This window comes from Syngnathoides biaculeatus, chromosome 3, assembly GCF_019802595.1.
Source record: "Syngnathoides biaculeatus isolate LvHL_M chromosome 3, ASM1980259v1, whole genome shotgun sequence".
NCBI classification, from domain to species: domain Eukaryota; kingdom Metazoa; phylum Chordata; class Actinopteri; order Syngnathiformes; family Syngnathidae; genus Syngnathoides; species Syngnathoides biaculeatus.
The window spans coordinates 8,418,798-8,437,812 of NC_084642.1; the positions used below are offsets into that span (position 1 = coordinate 8,418,798).

A 19,015-nucleotide genomic window follows, 5' to 3' on the forward strand; every position below is an offset into this window, starting at 1 on the left:
AATGCTAATACTTTACAAGTAGTAAAGCTAATAGTAGCAGTAAGTAATATCAGTAATAGTTCAAGTAAACAGTATCAGCTCACCTGTGTCTTTAATGAGGATAAGCAGTTTAGAAAATAGATGGATGCAATTGAAAGTATTTTTTTAAATTGTATCTGTGTGTGAAACTATTTTAGTTTCAATCATTTTGTGTTTTTATGACCATAATTTTCAAGAAAGGTTAAATCGTCATCTGTGAAAATGAGATTGCCAAGGCAGTTTTATAATATTTGTTGTTTTTTTTTATGGTCTACATTTGTCAGACTTGTTTTTGCTCAATATTCTTTTGGCGATGACGTCATACCGGTAATCCCAAATAGTTTTTTTTTTTTTTTAAAAAAGAACAACTAAACAAACAAAACAAAACAAAAAAAAAAGATGAGGAGAGACAGGGTTTGTTGTCCATCCAACAGAGGGAGCTCCATGAATACGTTTAGGAGAGCCGGCACATCTTTGACCCCCCCCCCCCCCCCCAAATCTTCCGTTCACTGGACTTTGCGAATCGCTCACTGGAGTTAGGATGCTCGTGCGCGCGCATTCGTCGTCGTGGCACTTTGAAGTCAGAAGCGCGCACGCGCGCGGCCTGGAGAAGAAGAGCAGCGCTGACGTGCTCGTGCACAGCAAAGCGCGTCCTTTGAGACGTTTTGGATGCATCATCCTCATCATCATCCTCACTCCTTTGTGATTAGAACATCTACAAGTTGATATGGTGGCGATACATTTTTTGTAACAATTCACAAATACTGTATATATATATATATATATTAGTATAGTAGTAGTAGTATGGTTAATAATAGCAGTAGCTGGGAGATGGATCAGTTTCAGTAGTAAGTAGTAAGAAGTACTACTACTATAGGTTGTGGTTTGGGCAGTTGTTGTAAAACGAGCTGCAGTAGTGTAGTAGGTAAGTTGTAGGAAAAGTACTATTTGTAATTGGAGTGGTGGTGATAGTAGTAGTAGGAGTAGTAGTAGTAGTAGCAATGCTTGAATTAGTAATGCTGGCAAAAGCGTTGCTACTACTACTAGTAGTACTACTTCTACTACTACTACTACTACTCGTAGTACGACTATCACCACCACTCCAATTACAAATAGTACTTTTCCTACCACTTACCTACACTACTACAGCTCGTTTTACGACAACAACAACTGCCACAACCACAACCTATATTAGTAGTAGTAGAAGTAGTACTACTCGTAGTAGTAGTAGTAGTAGGAGTATCGCTACTCCTACTACTACTATCACCACCACTCCAATTACAAATAGTACTTTTCCTACCACATACCTACTACACTACTGCAGCTCGTTTTACAACAACTGTCAAACTGTTATTACCCATACTACTACTATACTAAAAAAAAATATATATATACAGTATTTGTAAATTGTTACAAAAATGTATAGCCGCCATGTTAACTTGTCGGATGGTGATAGACATATCAGTGGTATTTCCCTGCAAAAAAAAATTCCATCAAACATTTATATAGAATTTCCAAAGAACTATAGAACTTTAGGACCCAAGTCCTATAGAATTTCTATTGTTCTGTAAAAATTCTATAGAAAACCACAGCCAAAGTTCTATAGAACAAGTTGTTCTGTACAAATTCTATAGAATTCTATTAATTCTATCGAATTTCTATCAAAAAAAAAATTTCAGCAGGGTCATAGTAGGGCAGGGCCAAACAAATATGCATTCATCTAAGATGACACGCCGTGGCGACCCCCTAACGGGACAAGCCGAAAGGAAAAGAAGTTACGTTACTCTATAACACGTTAATCATTTGCAATCAAATGTAAGTTTGAATCCGGAAGTGTACATTGACGTCAGTAATTCTGAGGATAAATTGTGCTTGTGCAGCATGTTGTACAACTGGTCAGCTCATCTTTCTGGCAGTACTGAGAACCGAGGTTCGAATCCCCCACCCTCCCCTCCCGTCTCCTGTGGAGCTTGCATGTTCTACCCGTGCCTTCCACATCACAAAAACATGCATGATGGTTCCGATTGACAACCCTAAATTGTGGGAACGGTTGTCTTTCCCTATGTGCCTTGCGATTGGCCAGCGACCAATCCAGGGAGTACCCCACCCCTGATCAAAGTTATCCGAAATATGCTTCAGCACGCCCACGACCTCTGTGAGGATAAGCAGCTCGGAGAAGGGATGGATATATTTTGCTTGAGTGTTTTTTGTGTGTGTGTGTAAAACAAATGCTACATTTACTCCATTACACAAAACTACATTTCACTTGATACTTATTTTTAATCCTGAAATAATTCAATAATCCATATTTTAGCCAACAAAAACCCCAATTCGAACATGGCGAGAACACGTTACGGGTTTCTGTGTACTCTGCCTGGGGAGCGTATTGTGCGGTTTCACGCGTGTACATAAGCAATTGTGTAAGACGATTTCTTGCGTCTGCAATTGCCTTCATTTAGTTGTTTTTTTTTTAAATTAACATTTGATATGTAATTTTTTTCAAGTGATATTGTTGGGCAATATTTGAATTTGCAAACTTCTATTTGATATTTTTCTCAACTTGAGTAGAGTTACTGGCTACTCGAGTAGAAGTAGTGGTGGTAAAAGTAGTGGCGTATCAGCAGCGTTGAGGAGTAACAAATTACGATTGCGTTCATAAATTGACATGATCATAATGTTTTTGTTACATTTGAAAAAATAGCCCCGAAAGATGAAATTGATCAAATAGCATGGCACCCTTTTTCTTGTTTACATTCTGTTGTAGTCTCAAACATAACCGTTTTTATCCAAATATCACCTTGAGGTGAAATTTATTTATCAAAATTCAATACTAAACACTGATTTATGGCTTTAATTCACGTTTTAGAGGGGAAAAAAAAAGAGTCGCGCTGATGCTTTCACAGTAATTAAGGGAAAACCTAATGGAAATGGAATCAGATGTAATTACTTATTCAACTACGAGGAAGTAATTTAAATAGTTACTATACTTATACATTTGCAAAACTTTGTTTATTTTTTTTGAGAGGCGCTGCTACATTCGCGGATGTTTATTGTGAGGCTGCTGCGTGTGGAGGATTAGCACCTGCAGCAGCGAGTGCGATAGTAGTGCAGAGTAGTAGCAGAAGCGGGTAGTAGTGCCGCCGCGCTCATTTGCATAACATCTTAGGGCCGAGGCTCGTTTGGCACCCCCGTGTCACCGAGGAAGTCGCGGCACACAATGAAGGTGTCGAGGCTGTGCGCGTGGAAGTGGGAGAACTTCAAAATGCGCACACGGAGGAAGGAAGGAAGGAAGGAAGGAAGAAGACAGAAGAAGAAGAGGGGAAAAAGAAGACGAAGAAGAAGAAGACGAAGAAGAAGAAAAAGACGAAGAAGAAGAAGAAGAGGAGAGAAGGAAAAAAAGAAGTGGAAGTTTAAAGTAAACATTACGGAAAGTTAAGTGGTTATGAGGAGTGAATCACCGACGAGTGGGTGTGGTGCGTGGGTTCCTCCTACTTTATGTAAATGGGGGAAGTGTGGAGGGAAGTTTGCAAAAAAAAAAAAAAAAAAGACGACGAAAAGAAAGGACAGCCCTTCTGTTGTCGGCCCAATGAAAGCGAGCCTCGGCTGACACCTGGCTATAAACCCACGGAAGGGAAAAGCCCAAAGTCCACAGCAGCGTCCGCTTACTTTTTCGCTCGCTCGCTCGCTTGGTTGCTCGTGGGGGGGGGGGACGCACACACACACAAAAAAAAAAATAAAACCAAAAAAAAAAAAAAACAAGGAAAAAAAAAAAGAGAAAGACACTCCGCGATGACTTCCAGCGAGATTCACATGCCCGGGGAGGTGAAGAGCGACCCGGCCGCCCTCATGGCATCCCTGCAGCTCATGCCCACGCCGGTGCCCAACCCGGAGATCAAGTACACCAAGGTCAGTCGCGCCACCTTGCATCGCCCACTCGGGACTCTCCGGCTCGCTCACTCCGGTGCGCGCAGACCATCTTGCGCTCTTAAATAAAATTGAGATTATTTCATATTTTGCCGATTCAACGCTTGATAAAGTCTTATCCAATGTTACGTGCATATTTAGTGGATGAAAAAAGGGTTTTGGTATTTCAAAAAAACATTGCAGACGACTTGTGAAAAAGAAATAATTGCACACGACATAGAAAATTTGGTTAAGACAAAATCAGGTTTGAAAAAATAACCTTAATTTTTTTTTCAAATCACTAAATTCACCAAACGTGAAGATTTTGCATTTCAATAAAAGCCCTAATTACACCTGCATAATGCAGAGAACCCCAATAATAATAATACAAAAATAAAACAGTGATTCAAAGTATATATATTACTTGATTATTACTATTCATTAAACTCATTTTTTTGCACTTTTTAGTTTGCTTTTGGGTAAAAGTGAAAGCTACTTCTAATATTTTGGTGACTTTATTTTGCTGCAAAATATCCAAAACAGCCGTGCAGTTATTCAATTCACTTCTTTCAACCTCAATGTTCAGATGCACAACTTAATATTAACAAAATACATAAAATGTGCTTATGTTGTGGAAAATGCGGTATCTCCTTGAAAACTATAAAACTTTTGATGATGTTTTTTAAAAAAAAAAAACAACTACAGCCACAATAATAAGCATGTCATTGAATTAAAACTACTCTGACAGGGACACAATTGGCTTTATAAAATCAGAATCACATTTTGATTTTGTATTTGGAGTGTGCGCCGTGATAATTTCATTGCAATTTTCGACTTTATGTGCTTTTAAAGGCCACTTGATGTCAAACCAAAAGTGCAAGTCGTAACGGGTGAAGCTCCCGCCGTGTAAGTGAAACTTCGGAAACGACCGGCAACAAAAGTCCACACAATGATTATACAGTTATTCAGCAGCGACAGACGTCTGTGTGTGTGTGTGTGTGTGTGTGGTGTGTGTGTGTTTATGCTGACCACTGGTTCGTAACGTCTTCATTTTGCGTAACTAAGATTGCTGTCAATCATTTCAAGCATCAGTGGGGGAAAGTTGAAAGTGAACTCTTATGCATGTGTGCTAACACACACACACACAAGAAATCCGACAGCGAAAAGCGAATGATGGAGCGACCAAAGTTTTGCTGGAGCGTGCGGGGCGATATCGCAAATGTTTGTGGATGTGGGAGGAGGACATAGATGCAGAGACAGCTGGAGCGAGGAGTCACGCCAAGACGTTAATTTGAGTTGTGAGGCTTGCGCCAGGGCCAAAAAAAAACCCAAAACGAATGTTTGCTGCAACGGGATCGCATATTTGCTAATCGGGGATTTGAGATTTTGTCAACGCCGCGGCTAGCGTCAACGCAAGATTATCTGCGCTTTTTCATCTGCGTTCTAACCTCAAGTACGTGTGTTGTTAGCCTCATAGCATCAAATCTGAATTCATTTTTGAAAGTTTTGCGAAACCGTGAGAAACTAATTTGACAAACGAGAAGATGCCGCGATTAAAAATTTTCTCTCAAACATTTCTAAAGAACTATAGAACTTTAGGACACAAGTCCTATAGAATTTCTATAGAAATTCTATTGTTCTGTAGAAATTCGATAGAAAATCACAGCCAAAGTTCTATAGAACAAGTTGTTCTGTACAAATTCTATAGAATTCTACAGATTTCTATAGAATTTCTATAGAAATTTTTTTGCGGGGGCACGGTGGAATTTTTTCACGATATCGTGACACTAAATCAAAAATAACAAAAGCAGTTTTGCTTTTGCTAACTACTTTGTTAACATAATGGCATAATCGCTCAAGTCATTTTTGAACTATTTTATGAATGAATGACAAGACAACAGGCTTGTTGCGAAAGTGCTGGTTCAACTTCTGTACTTAAAGTAAAAAAAAAAAAAACAGAAATTGGATATGTACAAAATTACAACTGTATGTTTTTACAGTAAATTATAAGCAATACAATTTTTGATCACTTGGCTCATTGATAAAAAGGATCTGGTTAAAAAAAAAAAATCACCTTACACGTCGCGTATTGTTTCAGAGCTAGCTCGCTAGCATTGTCCCAATTTTGATGCGTTTGAAACGATGTTTTCCTCATAGTTTTGCTGACCCTGTGAATGGAATAACAAAAACAACAAAAATGCTTAACTCGCTTTCCATCAACTTAACAAAAACACATCATTAACTGAATAGCATAATTGCGAATTTCTGGAAAAACAGAAATATGTTAGAGAACGCGTGGCTATGTAAACTTTTACTTGTTATTACATTATCATTAGCCTCACAGAATAATTGCCTATGTAATTGGCGAATGTTTCCGGAAAACAAGAAAAACCCAACAAATTCAATAAGCCTCGACTAAATCTTTAAGGATTACCGTAGCCCGGTTGACACATAGGGAGGGGGGGGGGGGGTCCTTTCAGCAAGCACGTAGGCATTTTTCTGTATTGATATTGTGACATTAACACAAAAATAACATGGGGAGTTTCGCTATTAGGGTAATAAAGTGCTTTTCTGGATTTTTGCACGCCGGTAACGCAAGAACTCAATCAATCAACTCCTCAATGGCGGTTGACTTTATTTTCTTTTTTTAAATGCCATGTCTACATCCGCAGATGTTGAAAAAAAAAGGGATCTAGCCTATTTTGACAAAGTAAGGCGTAGAAAATAGATAATATGTTCTCAAATGTAATCACTTTGCAAGTACCCAAGTATCCGTACCCGAAAAGTGAAAAGTACAGTAATGAAGTGTTTTTACATAGTTACTTCCCACCACCGTTGGGAATCTTTTTTTTTTTTTTTTTTTTTTTTATGGTAGCGAGATTAAAGGGCAGCGTTTGGATGATAGTGTGGCTCAAGTCCATTCAGTTCCATAATTGCTCTCTTAACACATACTTCGATGCCACAAGTGCAAAGGTCACGCCGCCGCTGCGCTGCAAAAGAGGATGTTTTGTGTGCGCGCGCGTGTGTGTGCCGGGCCCGGACCGCTCTTCCATTCCCTGGTACAGGAGGAAATGTTTGGGAGTGACTTGGTGAATTAACCCCAAGGAATTCGGATCATCCAGTCCCGGATGGTTTGGTGGACACAGGGGGGCACGAGGGTCCTGATTTATGGGCACCCTGAGCGCGGGCTCTCCTGTTCTCCACCCTGCCGACTGGGAGGGGCCACGGCCCGGCATTGGGGCTCACCGGCTCGCCGTTGGGCCGCACGTTTTGCCTCGCGTGTTTTTCTTCATACGGACCGACCGATATCTAAAAAAATCGGAGGACAATTGAGGCGGTGACATTTTTCAATGACAGGCAATTCATTAGTTTGTTGGTTTTCAAGAAAAATATGGAACAATCCATCTTGTGTTTTGATTCGTACAGCTCAACCATCAATAGTGCGTTTTAAAAAAAAAAATCATAATTTATTTGTCATACATGCGCCAGAAAAGCAGATAGGGTTGTTTTCATAGAGTTTGATCAACAATAGTTTTTTGTTTTTATATTGGTAAATGTCTCCCATGCCGAGTCCCATTTTTCTCAAAGTTATTGAGTCAAAATTTTGGAAGAGAATCAGAATCAGATTTAATGGCCAAGTATGTATTTGTAGTGAAGGTAATCCTCGTTGGCAGACCAAATAGTGGTGGCCCAGGGAAATTCTTTTTATAATAATCAAGAAAAACGCGCATAACGTTAAGACAATTTTCGTCTTTCCTTCAAACTATGTAATTACAAGAGCATAAATAGTCCTAACTACTAATTAAACCCATGACACTCTTGTCGTAATACTGATTTTTTTTAAAATCCAATTGTTCTGGCACTTGCCCAAATTCACATCTAATCCATTCAAATGTTAAACATAACATTTATTTTGCTACTCTGCTATTTTGTGAACAAAATGGCTGCCTCATCCTGGCACTTCAGCTCACGGATCCCTCTGGTGTACTGCGACAAGATTCAGTATTGAGGCGCTCTCCAGCGGCATTAACGCTAAAGACAGCTTGACGGACCATTTGTAAAAGAACCCCAGAAAAAGGAGTTGTGAAGACACTACGATGCGTTTGTTTTTATTAAAATGGGATAATAAGCAATAGGAGAAAAATCCTACATATCCCAAAAATGTAATTAACTTCTTCAGAAAATCTGTTGCAAATCATCGGACTATGAACGCCTACAAATAAAAACATTTTATGAAGTTGTAGAAATATAATTTGAAAATATTTTCATTTCCCTTGGAAACAATTATGACATATAGACAGATACCAACGGGCAATAAATTTAATATTCACATCAGTAAAATTATTATAACATGCTACCTGTGTTTGTTGCCATGCTAACTGCTCAAGAACAAATTTAGGTTTATAATTAAACAAAAAAAAAACCTTGAGTGTTCGTATAATTTACTGATAATATAAATAACGGCTGTGTTCTTTTGAGTGGTACTCTCAATTACAGTATGCCTTAAAACATTGATAAAATAAAATATAATATAATATGCTGGATCTAAAATGTGGTCAGCAAAATTCAATTTCTGCTGACTCATGATACGGGTTATATCTCTTCCTCTGAATGTCTGAAAAGTTTTAGTAAGAGAGTTGCAAGATGAAACTTCAGAAAATAGTTACTATTATTTAAAAAATGTCTGTGATAATTCTTTTTTTTTTTTTTTTTTAAATACAAGGACCTTATTTCCCATTATATTTGATAGTTTGTCATCAAGAGTTAGGGACAAAATGGGGAAAAAAACGCCATTTTAGGGGGTTGAGCACCCCCCTATTTAGCATTTTAAATAATATTTAGGAATAATTTTTAGTACAGCTACAGTTTTTAAATTTTTCAATTGACACAACAAGTGCATGTTTCTGTATTCCGTGCTTGGATTATTTGAAATGTCATACGGGGGCAGAAAATGTCCTCGGATTCTCGAAAGAGTTTGAGATGATACGTTCTGTGTCACAGTCAGCGCCTCGCCCGGCCGTTGCACAAACACCGCGAGCGCAACGCAACGATGACATCTGAGTGACCCTGGAAACATTTCACGTCGCGCTGATACCGTATCGCGATGGAAGATAAAGGCGGCTCGTGGCCATTGAGTTTCCCTCCCTGTCCTTTTCACCCAGTCCCAGAAAAGCAACCGTAACATGAAATTGAAAATCTTGATTGAAAAAAAAAAAAAATTCAAGGGTAGTTCTTCTGACCGTCAAGCAAAAAAAAAAAAGAGAGTAAATTAAGGAAGCTTTTGTTTTTTCTTTCTGGCTCAGTGACCCCCCCCCCCCCCGCCTCTACATTTATTCATGGCACGAAGGATCCAACAGCTGGCTTACAAGACGCAAACAGTTTGGAGGTTGTTGGGACCACGACGGAAGCCATAAATAAAGTCAGCCGTGTTAGATGAGACTGATGCTTTTTTTTCTGGCAAACCAAAGTAGGGGGGGGGCTGTTGGAGGAAAAGCTTCTTCTCTTTGGGTGATCTTTTTTTTATGAGAGTTGACATTGGGACAGAATTTACAGACATAGAAATGGAAACATAGCTTTGCTGTTTTTAGTCACTGATCAGTGATTCTCAAAGTATGGCACAAGTGGTTCTTGGGCCCTCTCTAGTGGGACGGGAAAGAATGACTGAATTAAATACAAATTCAAATTTTAGAACACACAATACAGTCGAGCGTTAAAATAAAGTTGTAAATATGCATGTATCCTGTTTCAATAACAACAAAAAACATCAAACTAGATTTATTTTGACATTAGTACATTTTAAACTACAGTTCACTTTTTAGTACAAAACATTTGCATTTAATCATCTTTGCTGTCATCTCATTATTTAAAAAAAAGGTTTTATTTCTGAACAATTTTTATTTACCAACATCAGAAAATTGCAGAAGCAAATTTGCTTCAGGGATTTTTTTAAAATGTTTTCGGCGGGTAACCCACACCCAATTCTACGAACTAAGTGGTACATAGTACAATTACTTAGATTCAACCTTTGCAGATTACGCATGACCCCCACGATTGAGGAGCTACACAGACCTCAAGAGAAAAAAAAAACACAATTTCTTAGCAAACACGTTAGTATAAGTTAAAAATGATTTAGTCTATAATGCTGTTAGGCTAAACAATATTTTTGTTGAATCCTGAATGAAATACATTTTTCCCTTACTATATTAAAGCACAGTTCAAACGTTGCAGAATGTGAGAGGGGCTTACAATAACATTTTTTGTGAGATGTAGATATTATTGTCATTTATATAGCTGGCACCACAGGAAATACATTGGTACCTCTACTTACGAAATGAAGTTACATTTTTCATAAGTAGAAGCGCTTTTTACATGTAAATAGCCTAATCCGTTCCAACCCCCCCGATCCCAATAAAAACAAATCATTTAAAATACATAATGAAAGAATAATAGAAATTATGTTCATTTATTTACATTTGGCGTTGGGCGACTATGCGAAGAGAAGGGTGAGTGACAAGCAAACGGCATCGTGGGGGACAGAAGAGGAGGGAAACGTTTGACAGCTGTGAGAAAACATTTGTACGAATGTACGCATGCACACAACTTAATTCCACTGTTTCTTAAAAAAACACAAACAAAAAGCTCACCAAAAAGTTGTACTTTACCAATGTGCGCTAGCGTGTGATTCGGTGACGCTTAAGTGTCCGAAGGAAACGAAAAGCATCATTGACGCCTCTCTTAGCCAATGGGACGCAAGGAAGATGCTACGGTGATAGCCAATGGGAGAGCAGCTCTGTCGCGCTACGTTTACGTTTGCTGGAATTTGGGGGCTGCGAATCCAGTGCCTATTTTTTTGACTTTCGTATCCTGAGTTTTCCTTCGTAACGAGAGACAATATTTTTCCAAGGAGGCATTTCGTAACCTGAATTTTTCATTACTAGTGACGTTTGCAAGTAGAGGTACCGCTGTATTTTTATTGATTTTTGTGCAACTGACAGGAATTGCTGTTGTTCTTAATTTCTTATTATTATGATGAGCACCAATTATCATGAGTAATTCGTATTTTGGGGTAAACCCCTTTTTTTTGTCAGTTAGCAGTATGATCTATAATTAACACTTTCCTTAATTTCTCAAAGCATGCATACAGATGGAGGAAAAAAAAAACTAAGAATATGCTTGAGGTTCTTAATGATCTAAATTGGGATTGTTGGGCCTTTCTAATTAATGAGCATGTGAGGAGCATGTGGCCAATTGAATGTGCGCGTTCGACGTGGTTGTAATATGGGCTGGATAATAGCGTTCGTCCCTTGATGTTCCTGATCTGGTCAACAGCGATGAAAAAGTTAGCGCGGTTGTTCCAGCGCCGAAAGCTGCGCTTGCGCAACCTGGCTGCCCGTGCAGAGTGCGCGTTCGTACACAGACGCGCACTCGCTTTGAATGAAGAAGGAGCTCAATCAATCTGTCACTGATTGAGGTAGTACAGACGGGGGTTGGGGTGGGGGTGGCGGCGGGGGCTCCACGATGCTCGGCGCTGTCCACCGGTGTGTAAATTATGAGGCCGCTTCACCGTGTGGGTGCTTGGCCCTGCTTCGCTAGAGCCTGACCTGCAGTTCTGGACTTTTTCACTTCAAAACCACCATCTTAATGCCATCAAGATCAAACACGGCGCAAGTTAAGGGATACTGTGCAACTCAATGATTTATCACAAGCAGCACAGCGAGAATACAGCCGCCCTCCCCACCAGCAACCACCAACCCACCCCACCCGAGTCTCCCATACCTCCCTCCCTCCCTCTGCTTGTCTTACACAATCCCCCTCTTCGCACACACACACAGCCACATCTCAAGTCGAAAGCACCTCTCCTTGATTGTGACGGTTTAAGTGCCGAGCGTCATTTAGATGTCCATTGGTGTGAAATGCCCACTCGTGCGGCGAGTGGTAAATTTTGGTGGTAGCGCACGCGTCAACACGACGTCCCCAGCCTCTTAATCACGTCTGAGGGGAAGGCCGGTGACAGGGAGGCCGCGCCGTCGACTTCCTATAAGGCCCCGCTTCGACGGGCCTCCTGACGGGCAACGTGTAAATCCTCGAGGTGCGTGTTGGAAAAACACTGCGCTTCATAAATCTGCTGGAATCGGTTCCTTCCCCCTGGCGTGCACGAGACGCAAGCACTTTTCAAGATGTTTATTTGTCTGTTGAAAAACGTCACACAACTTCAACATGAAATGATTGCTCGCCCCACTGATCCCATGCGGAGAACAACATCTTTAAATATTTCTTTGACCTGAACTTTCAAGAATGATGCGGACCCGTCAAAATTCACATGCGAAAAACAAGCATCAGCAGTGAGTGAGTTGTACTCGATCATGACTAATGAAAATAAACATTTGCGTCACATCTTATCAACAACCTCACCCCACGAGTGACCCGACTTACGAGTTTCTAGACGTGGGCTGTCACTTGGCTGAATTTTTTTTCGTCCTGAGTTGCAAGCGAAAATTCAAGATATGAGCGCTTTGTGGTTGCTGCGGACATAACTGCACATTGAGCATCATTTTAACAAATCCTAAAAAAAAGAGAGAGGCTTCAACCTGTTTGTAACGGAAGCGTATTGCTGCCACACATAAAAAAGGTCGGTATTAGGTATTAATGTGATATGTTTCACGTTATAATGTGGTTAATTATATGGTATAATGTGAATCATTTCATGTTATAACATAATTCATTTCACATTATGACATGAAACTTTTCATGTTATAGTGTGAAATAAACCATGTTATAACACGTAATGAATCACATTATAACATGAAACATATCACGGTAAAACCTAATAAGTTCTACGTTATAACCTGAAAAGTTGGCGTCAACTTGTTGCGACTCTGTCTTCACTCACATGCTTCCAAGGTGGCATACTGGAAGACAGAGCTGGAAGTGGACTCTCATTGAGTGTTGCACAAAACATGGATTTGGTGAGCTTTTTACGGAGTCGCGGTGTACCCGAAGATTGCCTCTTACGCATGGAGCAAGGACATGTAGTAATGTAGTAGAACCGGAAGTAATTGCCTTTTGGGGGGTAGGGTGAAGAGGTGTGACATTTATTTATTTATTATTTTCTACGTTATAACATGAAACGAAACACGTGATAACATAGCGCATATCATGTTACAACATGAAAGTTTTACATTATAACATGAAATGAATTACGTTACAATGTGAAACTTTTCATGTTATAACATGAAAAGATTCATATTACGTGTAATTAACCACATTATAACGTGAAACATATCACGTTATAACGTGATAGCGACTTTTTTTTTGGGTGTGGCAGCAATACGGTTCCGTAGTTTGTCGCCACTCTCAGTTGAAGTTTAGTTTAACACTAAATCTAAAACTGAAGTAAACTGTATTTGACTAAAGCATATTACATTTTTCTCAGACATCCACTAGCTTAATGGTAACGCACGATGCAAAATGGAATAAATAAGTTAACAAAAATAGCATCTATTTTGCAGTAACAACAAATCTGTGAACACAAGCGGTAGCTCCACATGTAATACTCGGCATCTATTCTTGAACCCCTGCGAAAAACAATATTACTGCAGCTTATTTGGAACCAGTCTTCAGAGTTTCATCATGAAATCGGTATTTCTCAATTAATAAAAATGTTTATTTAACCAGAAAATAAAATTAATCGAGACCAAGGTCTTTTTCAGAGGTGATCTGGCCAAGAACGCAGACCACACTTCACGTTATAATAACTGAAATACACAATGCAAGCACAACAAAACAACAGCACTCTGGCATATTTATCACAACACAATGAGGTAGTAGACCAGCGAGGTCAAAATACAAAGAAAAATGCTATTTTTTTATGTTATAAAAAAAAATTAACTCGGAAGTTAATTCCAAGACCAAGAGCCAGAAAAAAAAATGGGTTCTCATATTGGCAATGATGGGGCTTTAAAACGCACCCCGGGTTCTGGAACTGAGATTCACGGAATTTTGAATTATTAACGTGTCTGTATGTATTATGATGTCCCCTGGTGGCCAAGGTGCACACACCAGAATGACCAGCACGATGCCCATTTGAATATCACACGATGGACAAACTGTGTAGTTCTTAAAATTGTCTTTACATATGCTATTACTGCATGTTAATGTGAAGTACAATATTGTAGAGTGCTTGATTTACTTATTAAAACACAAAATGTTTTTTCGGGTGGAGTGTTGAACGGATTCATGTTCTTTCCATTCATTTAAATTAGAAAATGTGATTTGAGTGTTATAAGTGTAGTCATGGGACCGGTTGTACTGCATGGGTTTTCACCTATTGTACTACTGTATATGATAGAAACAGACAACCTGATATTGTCATCATTTTTGCAGTAGATGCTACAAAAATAAAGATTACTATAAGTTGAAGCAATAATATAATCATTGTAAATGTAAAATTTGGTGCTCAGTAGCTTCACCAAACATACGCAATGTTGGGAGCGTATTACAGGAATAGCAGCACGTCAAAGAAAATCATGTACTTCCACAAATTTTTTTCTCTAAATCTGAAAGAAAAAGTAATTTTGGGAGTTATTCAGACAAAATGTTGATTGGAGGCAACTGGACATGTTTTTTGACAGTGGTGTTCAACGAACAACAGCAAGTCCAGTTGCCTCAAATTCAGTCTTTGCGGATTAGCGTCAATTGGATGACGGCGAATTTACATAGACAAATGAGAAAATCTAGCCGACTGCAAACAATGACGCCCAGTCGGCGACAAGCGAGTCTCGTTCTTTGCCAAGGGCGCCAGCGACGGGTGGCATCGTCTGCGGGGTCCGAGACGGAGGCCGAAGGCGCTCGCTTTTGTAATTATGAGCAACCTGTCGTCTAAGCGGAGGGGAAATGGAGGTCATGTGACCGAGGAGGATATGAAACTTCCTGCACAGACGGGTCTCGCAGGTGCTCTCGTGTTCAGGACTGTGGAATCTTGGCTTGTTGTGTATCAACACACACATTTGCACGCTCTAACTCCCTTTTACCTCCAGTCTAGTGTTACCGTAAGACAAAACGGGTGTACTGTGCCGTATTTTTTTTATGCTGCCGTAAACTGCTGAGCTCGGCAGACAAACAGATGTTTCACCGCCTTGCTCGAGCTTATTTTCATGTTCCCTTAATTCTTCCCATCGCCGGCCACATAAAAACAAATGACCCCCACCAGAGCAAACACGACACCTTGTTAAAATGAAGCGTATGAACGCGCTCAGAGGTGGCGTTTCAATTTGAATGACGTTATTCGCTGCCGCAGGATGCGTCAAACCAAACGGCACGAGGCGTGAAAGGAAATGAATTAGCATTTGAATCAGACGTAAACATGATTGTGTGCATTTTTTTTTCAAATCTTTTATGACTGCAAACAGAGAAACGCCACGAATAATTGAGGCCCATGATAATGGCATTTAAACTCAAAGACTTACCGGTGTGTGTGTGATATATTGTAAACATTTATTCTATTAGGCTAACAATACACTGTACTGTGCACTATAAATAGCATTAGTATTACTAACAGTTAACTACAAATAATAACTGGTTTTATATAGAACTTTCCCGATACACAGCCACCCCCCCAAAAAACGTTTTACAACTAAAATAGTACAATTTTTATATATAGGACTATAAAAACCACTGACTTATATTTACAACCTAATTAATATGTATATTAATTAATATATAATAATATCCACCCATCCATTTTCTTTGCTGCTTATCCTCACAAGGGTCGCGGGAGTGCTGCAGCCTATCCCAGCTGTCACTGGGCAGGAGGGGGGGGTACACCCTGAATTGGTTGCCAGCCAATCGCAGGGCACGTCGAGACAAACAGCTGCACTCACAATCACACCGATGGGCAATTTAGATTGTCCAATTAATGTTGCATGTTTTTGGGATGTGAGTGCCCGGAAAAAACCCACGCAGGCACGGGGAGAACATGCAAACTCCACACAGGCGGGGCTGGGATCGAACCCGGGTCCTCAGAACTGTGAGGCCAACGCTTTACCAGCTGCTCCACCGTGCCTCCTCTATAAGAATATATATTATTTAATTTCCAAGCCTTCTTTGCTGTGCATCTTTGCATACAATATGTAGATTATTTATTTATTTAATGGTCCAATCGCATTTCCGCTTCCGTGTCAACGTAATCTGCTTTAGGCCTTCAGAATCCGAGTGGAGGTGTCAAAACAGACGCACTCACTTACGCTGTTAAAATGGTAATTTTTTTTAACCAATCAGATTTTAGATACACCACACCGCACCTCAGAAAATGTGCAGAATGGTGAGTGACTCCGTGAATTTTGCCATCGTCTGATTGGTCGTGCCGAGTACGCGCACCCATGTTGATTTCCAGTGCAGTTTTTTTTTTTTTTATGTGCCCATTTTAATTATGTGTTAATTCAAACAGCGACTTGTGCAGTTGTCTTTGTAAATGAAAGTGATCAACATGCATCGTATTCAGGAATGAAAAAAAGTGGAGTTCATTATTTATAGATAAAAGTAAGGTGCTCAAAATGCCTCTCGTCTCCTAAAGTAGCCTCACCTTATCACCTTGCAAATTTTCCAAACTAAATAACACAAAATAGAATTGTTTATTTTTTACCAGTAATACGCAAAATCTCAGACACACAAATCAAAGCTTTTTAATAGTCCAGTATGTCTTTGTTGTTTTGTATGCTTTGACGATTAAAAATGTTAGCGCATGGAGGCTAACTTGTCAGATAATGTTGGATTGCTGATATATTCTAGAACCGAATCATTTTTCTTGTACATACCAAATGTATACTTTGCTTTCTGATGTAAGTGTGACTATATCCCGCAGTCTTCATAAAAGAGTATTACAGTGTCCACAATAAACTAAGTATAACATGTGAATTACAAAGGGTCCTCGATTTATGATATATTTTCATTCCTATAACGTCACAAGCAGATTTTGTACACAAGTTGGAAGTCACTGGTGGACTCTCGGTGTAACTTTTGCGAAAGCACTAGCAGCAGATAGTGAAGTTTCAATTATTACAGTAAATATTTGTATGAAAAGCACTTAAGAGGCTATAAATATCAAATCGCCACATGAAAAAACATAAAGAGAACAATTTGTAACGTTCACTCATCTGGTTGACGTGCTTTTTGGAAGTGGCCTGTGGCGTGTTTATAGCTCATCTCTCTATCTGTTATTCAACCAGAAATAACCTCAAATAATAGTTTAACAAAATAATTTGTACTTTTACATAACCGAAAGTGAATTTGCAGAGATGAAACAGCTCCACTACATTTTTTTTTTTTTTGCATGTAACATCTTCCTTTGTCTTCCTATCACATGATATTTTATGCTGAACGTCCGGATTGAAGAATCGCCTCAACCAAGTTAAGACGGAGGCAACTTCTCGTACGCAAGATTTTCAAAGGTTTTAGTGGTAATATGTGAAGTTGAAGCGAGTGTGAGAATTGGTTTTCCCGAAGGTGAAGGCATCATGTGAGTGCGCGGCGGCGACCCGGCAGGGGATGGGAAAGAAAACACGATTTGTCATTTTTAAATGTGCACCCTCGCTCTTGTTTTCTCACTCTTGCGCTCTTTGCCCTTCTTCCAAATGATCCTAAAAGCAATTTTCGTAAACCTCGAGAGTTGATTTACTCGCCGGCCCTGTCATCTCAATCAAGGCCTTCAATGGAACCAGACAAAAAGTCTTAACACCAGTCCGAGGCCGAAGAAGGGCCGAGCCAAACGTGTCCTTTTCTTAGCGTGATTTAGGTGGCGGCTCGCTCCGCTCCTCTTGCGCTTCTCCTTTTAGCAGCGCCTTGTGAGAGGGGTTACGCCGCGCACAAAGCTACCAACCGTCTGCATTCTTGCAGGGACTGTTCAGGCTGTCAGGGGGGCTCGCTGATTTAGGGCTCCCCACTTCAGTGGAGCCTATAAATTCAAAAACTAATTCAGTGCTTGACGGGACTTTGTGTTTTTGTAGCTGGCCCCGCTGCTACTTATCGTTCCTGACAATTTTATGAAGTGCTCTTAATGAGCGGCAGATTAAAGGTGGCCTTTGATGGAAGGCGCCTGAGAATACTTGACTGGTTGAGACAAGCCTCACTGGCCTGTGTACCAGGGTCACCGGAACAAAGGTGCCCCGGAGGAACGATTCGCTAGCATACGCTTCTCTGAGGTGGTACGCACCGCTACCGACCATCTTTACTTGATAAAAATCCATGATTGGAGACAATTTAAAAAACATTTTCTAGTTTTTCCTCACCCTACTTGCTAAAAACATACTTTTACAGCAGGGGTGCTCAATGCGTCGATCGCGAAATTACACCAAATCGTTCAGCCAAACCGTATATTAACAAATGTCTGCTAGGTTGACGCTCACATAGGATGCAAAAATGTCATAGGCGAGCTAGCAAAAACAAAAATATCTACAGGCATATACGCTATACCAAGGATGCTCAATGCGTGATCGAGGCAGTCTTGGTCGATCACGGGACGGCGTGCCAAATAAAAACAAAACGTCAGCCAATGTTCCCTCTAAACTGCACGCGTGCACAATTGTGCACCGCTGACACAGTCTCTTCACAGATATTCTGCTTTGTGCACAAGAAAAAAAATAATCTGATGCAAATTGAAAGTATAACATCCAGCTATTTAGTTTTTGGCCTTTTGCAATGTGATTCAATGAGTGAGGAATGACTGGTTGTTCCATCCGATGGCACAATTCACATACGTACTGTAAAATATGAAAAGAAGAAGCCGCTGGTTTCTTTTAGGCAGCCCATGGAACATTCTCTAACAACGACCGCTGCTCCACCGCACTTTCTTTTTCCTAATTTATCATACACCCGCCCCCATCCCCGCTCCTAAAGACGTACACTCATAATTGCAAATGTTACAGTACTTACGCAACCCATCATTGTGTTTTATAATGACAGCGTCCACTGCTGCTTTAGTTCGCAACACAGTCTGGGCAACGTAGAGCACAGACGACATAGACATGCTGCTTATGTTTACTTTCGATATTAATGGAGAAAGTTAAAAAAACAAATGCTGTTGTTTTAAGATGCAATGATT

The 19,015-nt window shown here is 39.9% G+C and overlaps 1 protein-coding gene across 1 annotated transcript in view; it reads left to right on the forward strand.

The window, feature by feature from the left end:
• Positions 1-3,403: 3,403 nt before the first annotated feature.
• aldh1a2 (aldehyde dehydrogenase 1 family, member A2) overlaps positions 3,404-19,015 on the forward strand; it is a 43,842-nt gene continuing 28,230 nt past the window's right edge. Inside the window, exon 1 of the mRNA XM_061814086.1 lies at positions 3,404-3,924. Within this exon, the coding sequence (XP_061670070.1) occupies positions 3,520-3,924 (405 nt within the window). The 5' untranslated portion in view covers positions 3,404-3,519. The remainder of the gene's footprint in view (positions 3,925-19,015) is intronic.